Consider the following 23,631-nt stretch of genomic DNA (forward strand, 5'->3'; position numbering starts at 1 on the left):
GCAGGGCTTCCGATAGCACTTTACAGCAACACACGCCTCGCCTTAACTACGGCGTGCATAGATCAAGACAGACTTGCCGAACAGCCTGCAGGGCAACAGTCTGACAGCCTGCATGAAAATAAGCAGAAATGATCCACCTGTAAGAGTGCAGTTACCAAAGGGCCTGTGAATTGCTCTTTTTAAACCACAGAGGAGGCCTGTAGCGATGCTAGACTTCAGCTCTGCCATAAGCAGTGACTGATCACCGTCGCACATTTTGACAATGTTGTTGTGGACTTTTAGTTAATAACTTATATTTTAAAAGTTAAAATTGCACAAATTCTTTGACTGTTCTTGTTTGTTATTACTGAAACAATGTTGTTTAGCATGTTACTTATTTTTATATATTTGTATACTGTCTCATTTACTAATTATATATTATTATTATTCAATATTTAGTGTTCAAATAATTGTTGAATATTCTCTCTAAAGCCCCCCCCCTCCTGAAGTTTGTTGGATCCTTTCAAAGTGAGGCACACCTCACTTTCAAAACCTGTGGTCTCAAGGAATGCTCCTCATTACTGGCCTACACAGAACACCTGCTGCTCTCAGAGTGCCTTAATAACCCAAAGCATTAAAAGGAAATGGCCAGGTCTGTCCTAAATACTCACCCCAACCTGAGGGCAGTTCAACCCAGCCAACCCGGAGCCCCTACAAGGTCCATATATGGAGGAAGTCTGATGCAGGCAGAGGCCTCTGCTGCAGGCTGATTGGTAGAGGATGATGGTTGCTGTAGGTTACTGTACCTGTACTTACCAAAGCCATCGGGGGGGGCTTAAGTGTTCAGTATACACAGTCAGCACGTTTAGCAAGACAACCAGGGAATGCAAATGTTTATTTACTGTACCAACAGTCCACGTCAGGGCAAAACAAATGATTACCAACAACAAAACAGTCCGTTTTTTCGGACGTCCATAAACAAGCTCCCTGGTGAACTACAATTAATCTTTATTCATGACTCAGTTTCTCCTTTAGATATCATAGATTGATTATGTTCAGCATCCTAGGTGGACCATGCATGTCCCTCTGTAGGTCATACAATCATCTCATGCCATCTGTAGGCACACCATAATCCACAGGAGTATCAAGAAAAAACACAATGCCTTCAAAAGGATAGCATTGCATTTCTCCCGCTTACTCCAACCTGGATAATCTGATATTGCCACTGACTACTGCTTAATCTTTAACTTTCTATTGAGGACATGCTCCTAAAGAGCTTGTAGGAACTGATAAGATTCTGAGCTGTATGAAAACAAAAACAAAACAAGAGTCATAGAAACGGCATTGGCTCTTGTAGCAATGTAGCTGGAGGCACAGAGTAGCGTGTTCCAACACATGGGCACTGTCCCACATCTGGACTCGTTTGGCTTACTTTTGTCTTTAATGACCATCAGGGAATGTTGCATCACTTTGAAAATCAATCTGTCAAACTAAATCCATGTATGATCCTTTGGAAAAACGATACCATGTACTGTAGCTGCAAAACTAGAAACCCCTGTACACTACAACTTTAAAATGTGTTTGTTATGAATACAAGAAACAAGGCAAAGAACTGAAATTCTTTGTTATGGTACATGGCCAATCCAATGTTTAATTCTCAACATGAACAGTGCTGCAAAAGCGATGACTAGTGCAAGTAGTATGTGGCAGATGTTTGAGAGCAGGCTAGAACATGCAGTGACCCTACATGGCCGCATTCCAGGTTAAGCAATGTTAAGATTTTCGAAAATGGGACCAACACAGTTTTTCTGGGCTTAGTGTAAGAGTGGCGCTTAACCATGTCAGGAATGGTTTCCAACCCCTTTTCAAACTGGTATCTCAACAATGTTCCCCAGCATTAACAGCACCCTCACATCGTCATGGCAATCCCCCAGACTTACCTTGGATAGAGGAAGAACCAGGAACGCGCCGCCACCACTGGCCTCAATAATTATGGCAACAAATTTGGGGTTGACTGCACAGAAGGCACTGTCCCAGGTGACCCGCGACACCCGGATATCATCGTAGCATTGGTCATTCTTCACCGGTTGACCAAAGACGTGACGGAATTTGCTCTGTCGTACAACTCGTCTGAACATATCTATGTTGGGAAGAGAGAATATTAGGTTAGCAAAATAACCCTCTAGCCATTGCGAAACATTGTTTTGTGTCCTTCTCAAAGCTTTCAAATATAAGTCAAGCAAACATCCTCATTATGTTTGGTGTGTAGCAAATACACATTAGTGATTAATTAGACTATTTCAATTTGTATGGCACTAATGCCTTATCTACAACATACTACCCTTGCATGTATATTCCACAAAAAATATACAAATAACTCACTTTATGATGAAAGGCTCAGGCTTGCATAATGCCATGAATATACCAAGCATCCACAATAAAGCCAGTGGAACAGATTCGGGGCATCTGGGAGATTTTCATGTAAAGATTGTGTTCACTTCATACAGATCACTCACACAGAAGGTGGAGGATTAGGCATTCAATTAAATACTCAAAGCTTAATATGTGTAACTTCCATATAAGCAATTCTTCCCAATTACCAACAACATAGCCAAATTAATATTAACAACATGAACATAACAACAACATGAAAAGTAAAAACTAGGGAATAGAAATCGGAAAATCGTTTTTTTTATATATTTATTTTTTTATATGTATAAACTTCTTAAATGTCCTGTTCAAAACGTTGCAACAACTTTCTGTTTTCAAAATAACCAACTAAAAATTATAGCCGGAGATATGCTGCCCATAAACGTAGTCGAGGCGAAGGGGTTTCGCGATCTGATCGCATTTCTCGAGCCAGATTACACCGTGCCATGTCGCCAAAATATGACTGCGGCTGGAGAAAATGTACAGCGAAGGAGCAGGCTCTCTCCGTGAGATCCTGTCCTTAGCGGCATTAGGCTATGTAGCTTAAATAATGACATAATCAGGCCGTATAGAATGCAACATGTATAATAGTCTAACTTTCAAATTGATGGGAAAAAACATGAACTCACGAGTAGCGTATGTGTGTGCGCGAGAATGGCAGTGTGTGTGGACGAGCGAGGAGAGCGAGCGGTAGCGTATGTCAGTCTAGTGAAGAAACAAACAAGTCCGGTTGTGTGAATAAAGTACTATCCTGTCAAGAATCGGTGGCCGCTTCATTCCGACCTATAAGCAGACCCACTGCAGGTCAAAGCACACAAAACACCAGAGACAGGGAACACGAGCTTGGCCCACTCTGCATTAATGTCGTTCAGATCGCATATGGAGAAATGCAATCCTCCATAGCCACGGAGCACTGTCATCACATCGATAAGTGCAGTGTCAGCAGACTATTATTTAGACAGATTATTAGCAAATTTCAATCTGACAATTTGACCGGAGAGATACAATTTTGATAATAGCCAACAGAGTGGCAGCCTGCGTGCATGACAACAACGCGTACAACAAATGAAATGGTTTCATGTCTTAAATTTCGTTGCGAAGAGGAGGCGCACAGCATTAATATCCTAATTAAAAAAATTAGTCGGCCGACGCCAACACATTTTGCCTATTGTAAATTGACATGATTGTAAATGTTGACAATTCTGTTCTATGCTCTGTGATATTTTGTTTATCATCATCAAATGCATTATTGGTGTGCTTCTGAGTGCAACCTTTGCAATATGACGGGCGGGCCGCTGTCTAAGCGCAGACCCTTTGAGCTTCGCAAGTGCTGCAGCCGCGGGGCCCAAAAAAATCGATAGATTTGTCGACTCATGACTCCGACACGTCGACTCACAAAATACTGAGTCGTTAACATCCCTAGTAAAAACCAACTGTCTTTAGCTAGTTCAGCTAAAACTATTACTAACAAATTACCTGCACTGGCAGACAAACTAAAATACTCAATTACAGCCTATAACATAACATATAATACAATAGCATTGAGCAGTCCTCAAGCAGGAAGGAAAGATGGCCTTCACAGGAGATATTTAGGTTGTACAAAAAAAATATCCTAGTCAAACTGGTATGACAAGACGCGTTAGATAAAGTTTTATATATGCATGTTGGTCAAAATGTGTTGCCAAGTGTGAGAGGAGGTTGTTGCATATAGAATGTGGAATATATATGGAAAAAAAAATGGAAAACTTAAAATCATAGGCGTGAAGCTCTACCTATATGTGGAAGTTTCGTCATGGTCTGTTCTTCTGAATTCAAGCTAGTTAAGAGTGAATGTGTTCATAGAAAAACTGTTGAACAGCCATATTTACTTTTAAAACACATGACATGACATGGTTTTCTGGACCTTTTTGGCCACATGATTTCAAAAATCTAAATGTCCCTGTTTTCACCCTTATGGTAGGGCGGGCTTTAAGCCGGATGGCAATAGCCGCGGCAGCTACGTAAGCATCGTGATCTCATAGCAGCCTGACACAGTGTAGCCTGCTAATAAATTAAATGAAAAAGAAGAACGAGGCACATTAAACAAAGAGCAACAATGCAGGATGTCCAAGAAGGACGGCAAACTTTTGCGCAACATTTTCTTCAATAAACTAAGCTTTCGCCGTTGTCCAGAAATACCTTGTGGGTACTGTGTTTGTTTGTTTTTATCCCCCTGTCGACCAATCAATGGACGGTGTGTGTAGCTCCAACAGACCGCTTGGTACCCCAACGGAGGAGTACCGGAAAATAGGTACGGCTAATCGCGGCTCAGTGAGCTTATTTTAGGACCCTGCCCATTTTGGTGGTGGAAACGCGTATCGCACCTAACCTTACCGCACCACTCGGTGGAAATGAGCCATTACTGATCATGAGAAAATATATTAACGAACATCTTTGCAAGTTCAAGTTGCTACATGTGATACAGAGCGAGATAGCAACAGCATGCCATTGAAACAGACTTATGCTGGAGAAGCTGCAGACTTCTTTCAAACAGAAGTCTAGGAACTGCGTCAACTTGTCTAAAAAGACAACATGAAATGGAAATAAACATTTTTAAATGTCCGCTCATTACTAAAGAAACTGATCTACATTGTAATGGTTTATGAGTTTTCAGTGGGCGTGAATAACATTAAACCACCATTAACACTGGTGTTCAGAACTTCTCTAAGTACTCACTATCAACAATTAATACTTGAACCACCAATACACATAAACTACCCTATTTTGAGCGATCGCCAACTAGTTTAGGAACACACCGGCTTCTTACTCCAAAATAAACTTTGTTTGTTGGACACATGCCTGGGAAGAATCAGTAAATAAGAAAATGTTTGTCATTTTGTGACTAGAGTATCTGCCCCCTCCTTTCCACTGTTGAATGTGTTAGAGGTTCAGCAAGGGTAATACACCAAAGCACCTACTAAGAAAACCTTTAAACAATAGATTCAGGCCTAAAAGTTATCTCACTCCATATCTCAGCCGTTTATTTAAAATAAATAATTTAAAAACACTGACAAATTATCTTCATTTTGTAAAATAAAAATCCTGAACAGTGGCGGCTTCTCCAGTGAGGAGAGGGAGGAAGATCCTCCTTAACATTGTTGAGAATAAAAAATGTAGATTGCCCAGACTACTGTAATGAATTAATGCCCTTAAATATGACTACTTTAATGCCTTTGTATGCCTTTAATGTTCGTTTCCCTGGGTAAAGGGACATTAGCACCCCCTATCGCCTATTGGATATTACTTCGGGGAGGACGTTCCTCCCTCAGCCTCCATAGACCTCTGAAGAATAAGTCCCGCCTCCGAGGCTCCCGGTTCCCTCGGTCAAATGTCTATGGGAAATAACATGGGGTTTTTGAATGATCATACATAACAAACTCTGTAGGTGGCAGAGAAGTAAAAGCTGCGTCACGTTTTCAACTACAACTGTTTTCATCTAGTTTCAACCGGGTTTTTGGATTTTTGGTGCCGTTAAAGTAGCATTAATAATCGTTTACTTCTTTAACGGTATCGACAATCCAAAAACAGTCGAAACTAGATGGAAAATGTGTGTAGTTCAAAACGTGACACAGCTTTTACTTCTCCGCCACCTACAGAGTTTGTTATGTACGATCATTCAAAAACCCCATGTTATTTCCCATAGACATTTGACCGAGGGAACCGGAGCCTTGGAGGCGGGACTTATTCTTCAGAGCTCTATTGACTCCCATTCATTTCTCGGGAACTACTGGCGGCCGGTGAGTTACATGGGAGTCAATGGGCGAGAGGAAAGTCCTCCTCTGAGTGGGTGGGACTAGCTAAGGGATCTGAATCGCGTCAACGTCTATTCACGAATAGGCTGGAGCCCTGGCTGCGCTATGAACCAATAAGCAGGAGCCTGGCTGTGGACCAGCCCAGAGGGAGGGCTTATCCCCTCAAGTCTCTACTCTCTAAGCTACGAGAACCAACAAACCCGCTCGTATGCCTCGTTTCCACCGAGCGATGCGCTACTGTTCGTTGCAGTACAGTGCGGCTCTGTTCGCTTATATTGGCATTTCCACCGAGCGGTGCAGTTCGGTTCGCTTATATTGGCGTTTCCACCGCCAAAAGTCAGCCGAAATAAACGCGCTGAGTCTACCTATTTTTCGGTACTCCATTGTTGGGTTACCAAGCCATCTGAAAGGGTGGCGAAAACGTGGAGTTACACTCGCCGTTATTCTGAAATCACTTCCCGTTACTATCCCGTTTGGTATGACCAGGTCACATCTTTACAACATAAACAGCGAGGAGGATTGACTTGATCTATAAATTAACACCATGACCAACATTCTGAAACATCCATTAACATCCACATTTTCCTCAAACAATGTTAGGTTTACAGCCCATGTCAATAGTTGTAAAATGATGTTCTTGTTGTTCTTGTTCCGTTCTGTTTAATATTGTGGAAATTATGTTAGTGAATGATTCAGAGCATGATGCATTTTAAATGTAATCACTTTTGGTCTTGTGTCTTCATTTTTCTTTAAACAATTGTAGCTGAAAATAGCCAAATTACAACCAATAGCTTCAGTCATTGAGGGCAAAAATAGGCCCAATGATAGGCCCAGATTTTTTTTATTTAGTTTTACAAATCAAGAGTAGGCCTGATTTGACTAATTGGCTTTGCATCCTTTCCTTCTGCCCTAGTCCAAGACATGCTGCCACTGGTGGATTTGTATCAATTTTATTCACATAATTATCCCTCCCTGCTATTTTGTAGTTCACCAAAACACCCTGAAACCACTTGATTCTCGAATACTTATGCCACCGTACGCCACTAACAGTGCAAGCAGGCCATTGGCAACCAAGCACACAGTCCTTCCTCCCTCACTTTAAAAACCACCAGCCGAAGTAGAACTTAGAACTTGCTTACGCACATAAACAGTACATTCATAATTGATGATGGGTCAAAGTCAAACTTGTTGGGTTTTTATAACTGCTCTACCTTGCCAATCTGATTCTTTGATAAAGTTAATAGTCAGGGCCCTAAAGTTAATAGTTAGAGCCCTAAAGGGACAGTGAACCAAAACCCCTAAAACTTGGTTATGTCTTATATGATGGTCAATAAAGTAATCTATGCTATTGTGTTACTAAAATAATACCATCATTTAGAGAAAACAAGACTAAAAACTGTGGGCTAAAACAAAAAATGTTGTAGCCAGTCTCTGCCAAGCAGTTTGTGAACAAACATTTTCCAAAACTAAAGGTCAGGACCAAGGGACACCTCGGCGAGGAATGCCTGGACATGTAGAGCTCTGTCTAAGCAGTGGTTGGTCTAAAGAGGGTTTAGCTTCTCTGACAAGTAAAATACCAAGGTGTGTGTGGATGTGTTGAACTCAGTTTTGCCAGCGGTTTTTATGTCTGCATCCAGAGAGCATCAAGAGAGGGTTAAGCTTCTGGGACACTTGTAGCATAACGCAACGGTATGTTGTGGGCTTCATCTGTGCAGCGGATGATGTTTGTCCAAAGAGAGTTAAGCTTATCAGACACTAATATAACGCCCAAGTGTGTGTGGCATATTTCACATACTAAAAACTTTGTATCACAAAGTTACCATGGGTCATAACCATAGTGATAACACTACCTACACTCCTTCCTAGAACTCTTTAAATCTCAGCGTTCCACTTGGAGACTTTTTATCAGTATCAATATAAAACATGTTCAATACATATCAATAAGAGACTGGACCATCAAAATATGAGTGTTTTTCATTGTTGCATCGACATTGGAGTACTTATCAATGAAGAACAGTGGAAGGTCATATTAAGTGTTAAACAGATGTGTTTAAATCCAGCATGGTAATTCCTAGTCTTTTTAGGTCATTAAAATTATCAATAATTATCGATATTGATCAATATGATGAAGTTATATCGTGATATGTCTTTCAGCCATATCGCCCAGGCCTAGGTCCACCTACACTTTACATCCCCCTCCTTGCCACAAATCCAGCTCACCAGAATGCATAATCCTGCTATACAACAAAAAAAAGGATCCGATATTAAATCAATCATCAGACATTTTACATTTTTTAAAAGCTATTTGATTTGCTTAGATTGACCTACAAGAGCATGAAAGAAGTCTTTACGTTGAGCTCCACATGGTTCACCGTGCTGCGTTTTAGGCGAGTTGAGTTAACACATTTTGTGGTCAGCGGGGTGTGAGCCATGACTCATCATGACTGTAGCAGACACTTGGACTAGACTTTTCTGCCCAGTTACACAGGTCTGCAGGCCTAGTTTACCAACATGGAAGGTTGCTTGGCAACAGGGAAATACCAGTCCAGGAATGTAAAAACAAAAAAGACAGAAAAAATCTATTGGGTTCCGTTGACGTAGTCCAATATGCCTTCTATGGTTAGAATTTCCAAGGCTTCACAACAGCAGTACTGATCAAACACATTAGCTGCAGCTGTTTGAAAAGCATTTCCTAATGGCTGCTTTCAGAACATAACTCTGAAAAATCCTTTATAATTAATAAAAAAAAAAAATTAACATGCAGTGAGCATGATCATCATTCAAAACACATAGAACCAGTTATTAATCACTTGCAGCCATTTGTTTAGTAAATGCATTTGGCATATGGAAGATTACTCAAAATACCCTTTTTTATATACAAACAATTAAAGATGGTGTTTGTTAATAGCCCGAGACAATAGGTGCATTCTTGAGGGCTGAGCGCCAGTCAGACCATGCGCTGCTCGATGTGCAACAGGGAAGGTTCAATATCTTTCATACAGTTCTGTAATAGCCAGCCACTACCAGGAACCAATCACCATCACTGATGCAGAGGCTGGTCTTATGACAGAAGCATTTCCCTCCCCAATAAATTACAATAGCACGACAACATAGGTTCAAATAAATATTTTCAAATATAATTTTTTAATCCTCCTTCCTATTATAGAATTGTCAATTACTTTCTGGATTAAATCACTGATATGTGATGTCACAGGCTGGTGACAAAGGAATGGATGGAAGGGAAATAAAAAATTCCTTGCATTTTATTTGTATTAGATCATGAACAACACAATGGCAAAGTTTTGTGTAAAATGTGTTTTTCAATACTGCTTCATTACATTAATATTTGGTTCACATAGAAATACCTCACAGGCTGTTTAGTGTAACCAATAGTGCAGTGCCTTGTTCAAGATCATGTAGACCTACAGTCACTCAATTTGTTACATTATAAATAAAGCATAGATAGACCAACATTTAGCATGAATATGTTTCCTTCTACTACTGAGAGATACCATATTGATTTAAGCTGATTTTCAACAGATGATATTGTTTCTGTTAAGAAGATTAAGTGCAAAAAGATCTTTGCAATCTACTGCTACCAGCAACTCATTAGCTGGATAATGGCATGCAAAGTTCCACTGAGACAATATTCCTTTTATAAACAAAATCCAAGTTTCAGTTCACGCTGTAAAAACCTCAGTGTCTTCAACGTGCAGTGAACTTCTTGATCACATGTACAACTATGTACAGCATCCCACTGGAATTCAGTAGAAGCATGGCCCTCTGCCAGACTAATTTCCCATCACATGTGCTGTGCAATTCATCACATGTACAGATGGACGACAAGTTCATAGGAAACAGGCCCAGTGACATAAAGCAATGTAGTCATTTTTTTAAATTGTTCAACTGATAGGATACAAATACATTGTGAAAGATGAATCAATCTTTGAAGGAGAATTCCATTCACTTTTTCCCCATAATTCTAACATAGGCGAAGCTAGGCTCGTACTGCAAAATTAATTTAAAAAAAGGTTTTAAGAGGAGGGCTGGGCTGCTAATGGAGGCAATGACATGGGTGTGGTGATTGTAAAACACTGAGGCATACACACTAGTCACGTGAAGATTTTGATACAGGTCTGTCAACCCTTTAAAGAAGATAAGGTTTCCAGTTGACAGGCTACAGAGCATACTCTGGTTAGCTTAGCCTTAAACCACCAAAAACGATAACGATAATTCCAGCAAATAATAAAGTTGTTTGCACAATAGGCTGAATGACGAGTCCCTGCTTGTTGTCAAGTGTGTTGGTTGCTTGTCGCCATGACAAATCCAAAGGAGCATTTGGCAAACACATCGCCGCAATCCAATCCAAGACAAATCATGCAGATATAACCAACAGGATCTCAACAAACAGAGGTGTTCAGAAAGGAGAAGCCCTTTGATCTACTGAACAGATTCTGATGTCAACCTCCGGATCACGTGGCTCAGTGGCCTGACCCAGATGCAGTCTGCTCCGGTCTGGTGTGGCCCTGTACAGTTACAGTATATACCAGTTCTATCATCTGAGTGTCAGTGGAGCTGATGTGGCAGAAGGATGCAGGCCCACTCAGGATCACACCATGCGTCTTCCCTCCACTGATAGGCCGGGGCGACCACCAGCCCTGAGGAAATGACTAGCAGGAAATGGGAGCAGTGGGACAGAACATCCCAGCAACCTTCTTTGCGTTTCCGTCTCCGTGGAGACATTGGACATTTCTAAAGGGGACATGATAGCCTTTGGCTGGCAAATGCGTTCCTCTCAATAGTCCTCTAGTCTAATCACATACTGCGTGTGATATTTGATATTAGCATGTGATGTTTACCACCAAGGACGCTGTAGGCTTTATACGACTCCTGCCCTGTGTCAATGGCAGTCCATATGATGTCAGTAGGAGCAAGTTATATACAGATACAAGCTTTTAATCCATGCCTGCTTAAGGGAAGACTGTCAGAACATCATTTTCAAACAGTAGTGATCAAATAGGGCGTTGTCCTAAATGTTACCCAAGTCTACGTAGAGAAAGGAGACTGCGAAAACTAATTGTGTACAATTAAAGATAGAAAACAATAAATAAAGAAAAAATGCCTAACATCCATGTTTCCAGTAGAATTGGAAACAAGATAGTATTGAGGAAACTCAAAAACACACTTAAAACAGACCACGTGAGTGCAGTGGTTTAGAAGAACCGATTGAGCTAATACACCAAACCATATTTTTTACGAGTTCCTAAGTTATCAGGCTAGGGTGAGAACTCAAACTAGTACGAGTAGGGTGTCCTAAATAACTTCTCAGCATATTTGAGCAAAACCAAAAACAAGGGATCCAATTACATTTCAGGACAGATGACCTTCAAATCTGTACATACATTTAAAATGCACTGTATACCCATACAGTATAAGATTCCAGCCCATTAATGCAAGAAAGGCAACAGCCAATCACTTGGCTCCAGTCCCTACATGGTGATGTTAATGCATTCCAGTTCAGACTGGGGCCGCCCCGTCTTGTCAATGGCTACTTGTACTCCAACTGGTTTGTCAATGAGAGGCTGCAATGCTGTGATACTACCGGCACGCCCAGGGAGGTAGTTGAAGACAATGTCACACAAAAAGAAAAACCGCCTACATTCACATATGGACATGAATAATGGACCACTGGGTTAATATTTCTTACTGGAGAATCTTAACAGGGAATTTTGGTAAAGGGCTATGCATTATCAGACACAACATAATATGATCCTTGCCTTGGACAACAACAGATATATCCCAGAAAGATATTTTTATAGACGTCAATGACACCAACAAGTACTATGCACCAACAAGCATATATATTATTGTATGGTCATTGTAGCATCCATAATGATATGCAGTATTGATAATAAGTTGTTATGTTCATCTTCTCTCTGAGTGTGAATGAGCTGCTGCATTAGGTTACATAACAACTGGAAACGGAGCCAATAAGAAGCAATACACATCGCAATCATCTCCTTAACACATTACATAAGAAACAATGACCACTGCTCAAAATTCTTCTTTATCACCTAGCAGTCTGGCCAGAGGCTGCAGGAGCAGAAAGAGGCTATGACCCAACGCATGGAATGTTGCACAGTAGTAGGCAATGTTAAACACACATTTTTTAGTTAACCTTCAAGAGATTATTTTGTAAAACCACCTTTAAAAAAATTATTTTGTAAAAATAGCCATGTGCATTTCCTTTTCTTCCCAATAAAAGGCAAAATAAAAGAATGGACAGTGTTCTCATTATAACACATCTGCTAATGCTAAAGCTAAATGTTATTAGAGAGCAACAGACGTTCCCACAGAGTTAAGTCATCCTCCTGGTCCATGGCTGCTCAGCCACAGAACTGCACCCCAATGCTCTGCATACACACCAGCGTCCTTTTGTCACCAAGAACGCATGAAACACCACCTAAATCCCCTTCCTGTAGCCAAGGCCGTGGACCACCATTGTAATCAGATTCCAGCTGCATTCCACTGCTTTTTTGCAACAATGAGATAAGGTGGTGTTTTTTCACCTCAATGCCTCCAGCTCCCACGCCTCTAAGACACCATGTGCCACAGATCCATGGAGGTTCATCAGAGGATCATTCTGATCCTGTTTTACGTCTACACGTACGCGACAAATACAGAAAAAAACATGGGAGAGCATGAAACAGAACGAACATTCAGCAACAGTCTGAAGCAGAACAAGATTCAAAAGATGCAATCTTGAGAAGCTAAATAGTCTTGAAAGACTATTTAATGTGTGACGCTCATTCTGCACAGCCATTTATTTTGAAGATGGTGTCCGAGAGTCTCAGTATTTCAAAGTAGTCATGTCGAATTTAGAGAAAATGTACTGTATCGTTATATATTGTTATTCGAGATATGAAATCACCCAAATCGCGATAGAAGATATTGTCCACATCGCAACTCACAACCAGAGTTAAACTGTACTACGAAGCTCACGATTTGATTTGTCAAGCCAGGTTTTCCGCTTTGGTTTCAATGCGCGTTCTCGTAAAAGGGGCGTTTATCGCATCATTTTACTGACCTTAACAAAATGGATAGATCAAGAGCAGTATATTTCACTCAAGAGGAACAGATAGTCATAATGAACTCCTCGTTCATTATGAACTCCTCGTTCATTATGACTCAGAATCAGATAACAGCTAGTGGCAACACAGTTGCACATAATAAGGCTAGGGAGGTGTGCTGGCAAAAAACAGCCGATCATGTAAATTAGTAAGTGAAAAGATTCTGCATATTGGTCTATAAAATAACTATGCCAAATGCAGAACTGTTCGCCATTAATCACAATAGAGTGATGATCATTTCTAAATGCAAAAGCAATGTCCAACCTGCTTTATTCTATAATTTAGGAAATTCACTTTAAATACACCCTATGTACGAAATGTATAGCATATGTTTTCCACTGCTGAGATGTAGCAGCGATGGCATAGTGATTGAGAGATTAGTATAAGACCCGAACACCAGCGAGGGTTCAAATCTCGTCTGTCCATCATCATTCCTTTTGCCACCATCTAGATGTGGTGCCAGCACGGCAGAAGATGGGTTCAAGTTCTAAATAAGCACAAAAATATAATTCCATAACCTTTAGTGAATAAGTATTCCATATGACATAAGAATTGGGACTTTTTAAGCTTCACATAAATGCACATCACTTGGGAGACGACCCCTGTGTTAAACTCCTAGCTACAATAATAGTCCGCAGTCAACTTGTATATTTAAGCAATAGATCACGACAGGCTGTTGGATATGGTCATTATACCACAGTTAAGGGGCGTTGTCCGTCCGTTGTCCGTCCCGACGCGCAGCGGAGGGACGGCGACCCCCTTAACTGTGGTATAATGAGCAGTGATATGGACTGTTGGAATCAGTGGAGACAGCTTTCATATGATATAGTTTGTATAGAATAAATCACTTGAAAAAGATCGCTATTGCTGTGCATGTTCATGTGTAGTTATGAATTACCTAAATCTCTTTTTGTTACATGCTTGTTATTTTGTTTGTGGTTGTGGTTAGACTTTCGTTTAGTAAAAGACAATGGTTATGATAGACTAAAACTTGAGAATCTAATCTTTCTAGGGACGTGTCACATGAATGCCTTCTCGTGTTAAAATGCCTTAAAACGTCTTTGGAATTGGCCTGGACACGGGATAATTCGTGATGCGGCATTTATCTCTTCTTCAAATGACCAAAGAGATAGGAAATAATATAATTTCATATTTCTAATATAAAAAATAACATTAATTGAATTGCTTAATGTAGAGTATTTTATGTATTTATGGAATATTGGCTATGTTTGTACATATATACATACATAGATATACATTTATTGTTTCTGAACTGGATAGGACAGCCCAGTTGTGTCCAAATCTGACCAAGCCTGAAAAGAAGCCCTGGCCCTGTTCCCCTGGTCAGTGGCTCCCCCTTCCCAGCCTTCAGGCCCCAGGCCCCAGGACTCTGGCCCCAGGACTCTGGCACCCATTTCACCAGATGTTGACCAATGCATCAGTGGATCAGGGCTATAAAGAGCACATCATATTTTTGTCTGTGTCTCCTCTATTGGTGCAGGCTTAAAAGCTTGGGCAATGCTCGCAGATTGGCGTCCTATCATATGAGAGTAATGTTGAGCATTTTTTAAGAAAGGACTAAGTTTCCTTTTCCCCAATAGATTTCTGTCGAACAAACCTTGAAGCTGGATGTAAGATCAGGAAGTCAAGTCTATGAAGGAGCATGAAGTTTTGTCTATTGCCAATCATCCATTTGCCTCGATATAGTGTAACTTACTGCAGACACAGCTGTACACATGTCGATAATAAGAAGTTGTATGGAAGAAATAAGAATAATAATTACCTTAAACAATATATATTATTAATATATTATATATGTATGCTAATCTAATTCAAACATGACGATTAACAGCCATCATGCAGAGACACGACCTGAGCTACGCAGGAATGCAAGATATTTCAATGGAGGCATGCAACCAGGAACAGCAGAGGAAATGGTCATTTTCTTTTTCATTTAGCAGCCATGATAAAGCATTCTACCAGTATTTGAACTACAAATGTAAGCATCCAATGCTACAAAATACAAGCATATGATTTTAAGTGACATTTATAAAAGTAAGATCTTAATATTTCGATTTTTATTAGGGCTCAATGTCAAAAACCTACCCTGGAAATCCAGGGTTCTCGCGAGAGCACAATCTGAATTTGCTCAGCTTTGGAACAAGCAATATACTCACTCCCCAATTCCCCTGGCCCAGAACATTAACCAATCACATCGGTGTATCTGATATAGGCGGGCCAAAAGCGTTGCTGTTTTACCGACCGGATACGGATACAGACCCTACAGCTTTCTAGATGTGGCTCTGAATTTCCTGGCAATGAAAAATCTGTATAAAGACCACAAAACTAACCAAACAATTAATGCATGACTTCAGAAAAACATGTTAAGTGGAAGTGAGTGGTCACAGTTCGACTGGTGGTTCAGATGGGAACTTTAGGTAAAAAGGTTAATTGTATGCCGCCTGATTTCAACATAACCATGTGCAATCTTAACCATAACCATTATTCTATTACATTTCAAGGCCAGAGGCTTTTGTAAAGTCAAAAGGAAATTTCTTTGCTAGACCATTTCTTGGTCCATTTTCCCTGCATTTCTTTGGAATGTCTTTAGGCACAACATACTTTCCTGCAGATCCTGCCTCATGTCTCTCTATTTCCCTCGGTTTCATGAGACACTTCCTGTTTCAACCCAGCCTGATAAGCCAAACTACTCCATTCAGAGTTTCCTAATACAACTAGGCAAGGAACAACTCAGGGAATAGACAACAATCATGGATATTGACTAGTTGATATGAGAGACTTGTGTGTGGAACCTGCTATGCATCCCATATAATGCAGGTAGCAAGTCTACAAGAACATGAAATCTGACTTCACAAAAGTACAGACTGAACTAGTTATACAAATTCAAATCAACACTGAATCTTTGCCACTAGCCATGACAATTGCGAGTCAAATAGTCATTGTAGTATTGTTATACAAACACATAAGCACCGAAGGAGGTTAAATCATACTGGTCAATATATCGGTCACAACAAGGGACCAGCACTTTTAATCACTTCATCTTTTCACCCTCTGATCATTAAAAGAGACTTTCTCCAAATACTAGTTACACATACATTTCAAAATGTATCAACTCATTGTGTAGGCTAGATCTACCAATACATGAAATACGTCAGATTGGCAAATGTGCCATCATAGCCTGGTTCATGTTTACGAAATCACTGGAGATCAAACATGGTGAAGTTGGGAAGGAAATGTGAAAAGGAATGGCATCCATGACCAGGAAATAACTGCAGACAAAAGACACTGGACATCGTTAGACTGTAAGTAGGCCGACATGTCGGTGGTAATCTAAATGGGAACAGTTAATATACCATATATAATGGTTAACTGTTATCTCTGCCTGGCTCATCCTTCATTGCCTTTATATGGAGCATGTTTTAAGGGTTATGATTCAACACTTTATAGGACAGGACTCCGTTTGAGCAGCACCTCCTGGTCACGACGATAGACCGGCCTAGCACTTCAGTGGACAATGTAAACCGTGGTGTCTTAATACAGAAACAATCCTAAGCAAATCCTTAGTCTTAAGTGACATTTGTTTTCACTATGATTTGATCGGCCACCCGGTTTTCAAATCCATGGGTTTGCATGTTAACGTCTGCCAACAAAACAGCAGCTTCACCATACGTTGTCTGTTTGATCGGTAGCATTCATTCATTCATTGCCACATTCACATGTTATTTCCAAATGACATGGCCCTGCATGACTTGGCTCTGCGTTAAAGACATGGCTCGTCGCCTTTATCTTCGACTCTCCATTCCCAGTGATCCACCGAGCCACCGCTAGCTCTAACCCCACCCCGCACCGCACAATACAGCCTCCTGCTGCGGTACACACCGAATACACACCCAGTCCACAGCGTTCACAACCCAAACATCTTAATAAACATATTGGATTCAAGGTTTTTCGAAGAGAGACACATCTTTGCCTATTGCCGTATAACTACCGTAGGCAAATGCTTTGGAAAACAATTGAGATTATCTGGACCTTCCCGATTGATTTAGCATCTGGCTCCTCCGGCCAACCCGGCTACATAGCAGCCCTGATTCAAAACCTAGGCATTTTATTCAAATGAACGATCAACCCTTACCTTCTAAGATATACAAAAAATACTCCGTACAGCCAATTAATAAAACACAGTCCAACGTTTAACCAATTGATCCAACACTTGTTGAAACCGCGGTTGACAACTCGCTTGCGTTCTTCTCCCAGCACTGTCACTGCTTGGTTCAACGCCCTCCCAGAGCCCGCCTCTGATAGGGCGAGGCAGGAACAGACGAGTGAGCAGCAGCCGTGGTCACCAATCAGCGCACTCAGATAAGGGAAGGAACTTCCTGCCCCTGGGCTGCCAGTCTGGCCCATTGCGTCACACATCGTCAAGGTACATTGTAATGCGCACAGAGGGGATGCACTGTATTTACGATGACCTTAAGGGGTGACAATGGATTTGAGTGGCATTCATACTATAAGCACCCTGTCTTTTAATGACATGTGAACTCAATGTGCAACGTTATATCTGAACTGAACACATTTATTGATGCGGTTTCATTATTTATGTCGTGAATCGACTGATGAAGATGTGACTAATTATGCTTTCCACTATACAAATGTGAAAAGTAAGGATAATTTCCACTCTATAATTAATTTATATATACATATATGTATGTAGGACGCCACAAGATGGCAGTAGATTGTAAAGGAAGGGCAAAGCTTCTGTTGAATGGCAAACATCTTTAGTTAATTTTTCTTTTTTTTCTTTTTTAACAAAGCATCCCCTGTGCTTTTATTGTCACGACTAAACTGTATCATATCTTACGACAACTTGTCTTTTAAGGGTCTTACCTTTCCGCACAGACGGCTTCCTCTCCAGTCCTCTATCAGGGGATTTCTGAGCGATGTCGAACGCTGCCTTCATCTGGGCCACCTTTACAGAGTGGGCTTGTTCCAGGGCCACGTCTGGCTTGGTTTCAGCCAACTTGGGCCGATCATGATGTAATTTCTCATGCAGTTCATTTGTTTCCTTTATGAGTTCAGAAACAGGCCTAGATTTGGGACTGGCCTGAGATGGAGCACTCTGCACAGCACTATCTTCACCGTCTCTGGCAGACGTTGCAGCATGTTTAGTTTCATCGTGTGGAGTCTGTTGATTCTCAGTCTTCAGCCTCATCCTAACCCCACCTTTATCTGACATAAGCGCGTTAATGGCCTCAGAAGTGGGGGTATCGGAGGGACACTGGCCTGTTCCGATGTCAAGCCCAGTGGTATGAGTATTATGTGTCTTATGGGTGCCCACCATGTGCCCACCATGCTGTTCCTCTGAAGACTTAGAGGTCAACTCAGAGACAGGTGGAGATTTGAATACTAGATCACCAGACACTTGAGGTCTGCTTCCCTCAGGAGCCCCGGGCTCAATGTGCTCTGGGGGGGTCCTATCCCATTGGACATCATTTGATCTCATCTCAACTTCCCCTTGGACTAAAGCATCTCTTATGTTGACGTTGTGTTCCGCATTGTTCAATTTGATGGATTCTGAAACATTGGTGTTGTTGAGAGCCTCTGCACTGTTCTCTTCTACTACGTCAACTTCTTTGATCTCGGAGAGTCCCGGAGCCGCTTCCTTTCTGCTCCGACTCAGCAGCTTCTCCAGGATGGAGCTGGGCTCACTGCAAGGCAGAGCCGGACTGGACCCTGAATACAACGCGCCGGCTGGGTATGTCTCCCCCTCTTCATGATCAATGGGAGCGATACCCTGCTCATTGTCTATGATAATATGTTCTTCATGCTGCTCATCTCCTCTTGGGGTCTCATTCTGACCTTGGGGGTCCAACAGCAACAACCTCTTCTTCCCTTCTACATGACCAACATTCTCAGTTCCTTTGCAATACCCACCTTTTCTGATCTTGGACTCAGAGCTTCCATCGACACAATGATGTACCAGAGTTTCTCCATCACAGGTTTCGTCATGTGATAACCATGTTTCCATCTTCTTTCTGTGTGACTCAGTGTCAGGCTCCTCCTCATTCATTCCCCCGCTCTTGGTTTGATTGAACTGCCGGTTCTTTCTGTGTGACTCGGTGTTCGGCTCCTCCTCGTTCATTCCCCCGCTCTTGGTTTGATTGAACTGCCGGTTCCTTCTGGGCCTCTGCTCCTCACTCCTCGCTCTACTCCTTGGCTTCTGGCTCCAGTCCGACTCCTGGGTTACAGAGGGAAAAGTGCTGCCTCCCTCTTCCTCTACGTCGCCCTCCTTTCCTCCTCCCCTTTCTTGGTCATCTTCTCCCTCTCTTCCTTTGCATGCACTGGCAGGACTCACCCAATGTTTCCTGGAGTGTACATTTTGCTCAATAGAAGGTGCAGGTGGCTCCTCCTCTGAGCTTTGGTCCGAACCCAGGAGGCCAGCTCTACCTGAATATTGTGTTGTGTTGCCGCCCTCCTCCTCCCTCATGCCTCCTCCCACCACAGCCTCTGTAGGCAGGTCTTCAGCTCCAGGCTGACATCCTTCACCCCCTTCCAGTTTGTCTTGGACTTGTCCCATGTTGTCCTGTTGGGAGAGACATGCTGTTACTCTAATGATCCCTGGTTTACATCCTGGTTTACTCCATGTCTTTGGCATCGTAGACAATTGTTGTTTACTCCTTTGAATCTGTTTATTCTTTAATTGTCTCCACTTTCTTAATGGAGTTAACATGGGCTCTCTCGCTCTCTGCATTTCCACAGTAACTCAACCTTGCTGTATTCTAGCCTAGAATCTTTTCAATTATGAACCATGTTGATATCCAGGATTAATATCTATATCTATATCTATATCTATATCTATATATATATATATATCTATATATATATAGATATATATATATATATATATATATATATAATTTAGGATTATATATATATAATCCTAAACTCTCCAAGTTCATGCTGAAGTCAACGCTAAACAAAATTAAATGACCACTTATTGTAGTGTTGACTCAGTGGAATACTCATGCTCCGCCAGTACTCTCTTGTAAATCAACCTTAGGAAACAAATGAGAGTCACAAGATTAAGCTGCAATCTTACTTGTGACCCTTGAGGCTGTGTTTTGTGTTTTGTATCTATAAAATACACAATGTCACAATGCATGACATTTCAAAAGGAAACGTTTGCTTACTGCTATTTTATTTTATTTATTTATAAGTCATATACTGTGAATATATTTATTAATACACAATATTTGATTTTCACTAATGAAACATCTTTATCAGTGAAGAATACAATTATGAGAAAAAAAAAAAAACTGTAAACTGTATCTCACTGAGAACTAACATGACATACACAATCCCCCGAGCGCAATCTTAACCCATGCCAAGAGATTTCAGGTGCATATTCATCCACTTCTACCAAATCAACAGTCAAATAAATAAATCTTCATGCGGACTGAACCAAAGTATGGATTGTATACATTCCTGAGTATTTACAGTGTGTGTCTTTCATTCATGGGAATATATATGAAAGTGTGTGTTTACAAAATGGCTGTTGTGTATCTTCTGTGGCCTTATCATCTTACAGTCTTAACACTCAGCAGCAAACCAACAACACAGCTGCGTGACGTGTCACGTGAAGTCGAAGTGTTTGATTTAATCTCAGAGAGGGACAAATCACGGCAGATGAAAGATACACACAAATATGCACAAGAGTGTGGAGTTGTTTTGAAACTGAACCGCCTTGAACAATCCTCATCCGATCATGTGTACTCCTGATGCTTGACAAACCAATGGTTGATTACCACCACCTCCACCACCACCACCACCCTGATCGACCTTACACTAATGCACTGCCGGCCTGCCCGCCACCGCGGACACTGTAGGGTGAGGAGCCACAGTAACCTCCAGGCCCTGCATGGAGTCCAGTGGATGACCAAACCTTCCACAACCAGGCCATTCTCCTACACCACCCCCACCTGCCCCCCAAGGGCCTACCACTCATCACTTGATCACCATGTGCTCTGCTGCCTCACACATCCATACTCCGAGGAGTTCCCCACAGACAGTGAGACACCAACAACAACTCACCAGGCCCTTATGAGAAGGATTAAAAAAAACAGTGTCCATCCAGTAGAGGAACGTACTTACTTCTCCCCGTCTGAGGTGCTGCAGGTCCTTTTGGTACAGAGGACAGATAGGTATGGAGGCCAGCTGTATGGGACAGGATTTTGGACGTCAACTGTCTTAAAGTGGTCAACAGGTCTGCAGAGTTCAGAACTCACCAGTCGGATGAGTCGACCTCTCTCTCTCTCTCCGGAGGGTGACAGACTGTGCTTTGTTAGTGATTTGGCAATTCTCAGTCTCAGTCCGTCCCTCCAAATGCAGGAGCAATGGGAGCCTTATGGCTCAACCATGTGATGTCACAGCGCATTTGACGACTAACACAATCAACGTAAAAGCCACAATGAAGACGTAGGCTGTACCTTGAATGGAAAAGAACTGAGCAGCCCTGGTGTTACCCTGTCTAGCAAGGACAATGGATTAGTATTTTCTTACACCCAACAACATGTGTACAATTACATACATTTTTAGAAAATAAGCTTGAAAACAAATGTCTACGCCTTATTCAATGTTTTCACACTCTTATTCCTCTATGTGGTTGCTTTTCACACAATGGTTTTATGATTCTGCCTTGGTCTATGCACAAACGATAAGTTAACACTTTATGAAGAGAGTAAATGTCCTTAGATGATATCTAAATAGGTGACTCTCTGGGCTTGTAAATTGAAGAAACATTCAACAGCCACAACATTTAATCTGAATAGAAAAATTAGCTGGTAGTTTTCTGTTTTTCTTCTTTAGCAACACTCAAAACAGGATATATGCTCAGAAAGTAAAACAAAGACTAAAGTCCAAGAAGCCAAGCACTAAGTAGCCATATGGGCTTGAGAATAGGAGCAGGGCATTGGCCAAAACCTGCTAGTATAGTATAGGATTTGATTTGATCTTTATTTGGAATTTAAAAGTAACTCAAAGGAGTATCAAATATACAATAATCCCAGAGGATAGCACTTAAAAGCATTATTTAAAACACTTATTTCCAAAGTGGTCCTTGATTCAAACACTGCTGTACATAGACACAGGGACAGGCCCTGGCATGAGGTGAAATATGGAGTTTATTAAATCAGTTGATGGCCATGTCGGTAACTGGTGGTAAATGCTTAGTAGTGTGACATCTGACTCATGGCGACCCACTGAAAGAAAAGTTTAATTAATAACCAGAAGTACTTTTATCCGCTCTATGCTGCTGTTTATGACATTTTACACAGCATTGGCGGTCCCATGAATGCTACTCATGTGTAACCGGCCTGGCCTCAGTACCAGTTACCTGCATTGTGTCTAATGTGAAGCAGACGATGGGAGACTGGTTTTGGCACTGGACATTTATTGTTTCTGTCGAGTGCTTAAGACAAAAAGCAAACAGTTGGTCATCCGCCATCAACAAATGGCTAACACAAATTAAATATAATGTAATTATACTGCGCAGTGCAGGACGCAACATGGCAAATGCCAACGCAGATACAGTTGGGAATTTAGCATGTTAAAGGACAAGTCTGTTATTTTGAACATTGAGCCAAAAAATGTTCCTAGACAAACCCTTTCTGATTTGTCTAGGATAAAATAGAGTGGTTGACACCGAAATTTTGACTATTGGTCCTGTCTCGGGTATTTGGCTAATTTAGAATCGCCCCTGCCTGCTTCAGAATGGCTGGCTATGGGCATTCACAAACCTGTCCTTAAAACAACCCTAAACGTTTGTTTTCAGAAATGTGCAACTCACCGAGTGGTTAGTGGTGTTTGTTGATGCTCCAAATCAAGTATCGTAGTGAAATACAGTTTCTGTCGTGTTTTATTTGGCATTTTGTAAATCCATTGATTTCTGTTGGAAGACTCATAGACCGCTGAAGAATAAGTCCCGCCTCCAAGGCTCCGGTTCCCTCGGTCAAATGTCTATGGGAAATAACATGGGGTTTATGAATGATCGTACATAACAAACTCTGTAGGTGGTGGAGAAGTAAAAGCTACGTCACGTTTTGAACTACACACTTTTTCCATCTAGTTTTCATTGGGGTTTTGGATTGTTGGTGCCGTTAAAGTAGTAAACGATTATTAATGCTAACCGGGAGCTAGTTCCAATCTGCGCAGACTTCATACATCTTACTTGTTAGGGAGGAGGGAGTGCTCGCAACCAGTCACAACCTACCATGATGGTCATTTCA

At 41.3% G+C, this 23,631-nt stretch overlaps 1 protein-coding gene across 1 annotated transcript in view; it reads right to left on the reverse strand.

Moving 5' to 3' along the window:
• Window positions 1–17,622, reverse strand: part of coro1ca (coronin, actin binding protein, 1Ca) — a 39,278-nt gene extending 21,656 nt beyond the window's left edge. The window contains exons 1-2 of the mRNA XM_084468692.1: window positions 17,484–17,622; window positions 1,920–2,119 (exon numbers count right to left, since the gene is read on the reverse strand). Coding sequence (XP_084324818.1) covers window positions 1,920–2,117 — 198 coding nt within the window. The 5' untranslated portion in view covers window positions 2,118–2,119; window positions 17,484–17,622. The remainder of the gene's footprint in view (window positions 1–1,919; window positions 2,120–17,483) is intronic.
• Between the last annotated feature and the right edge of the window lie 6,009 nt (window positions 17,623–23,631).

This window comes from Micromesistius poutassou (assembly GCF_964030765.1).
Source record: "Micromesistius poutassou genome assembly, chromosome: 5".
Taxonomy (NCBI): domain Eukaryota; kingdom Metazoa; phylum Chordata; class Actinopteri; order Gadiformes; family Gadidae; genus Micromesistius; species Micromesistius poutassou.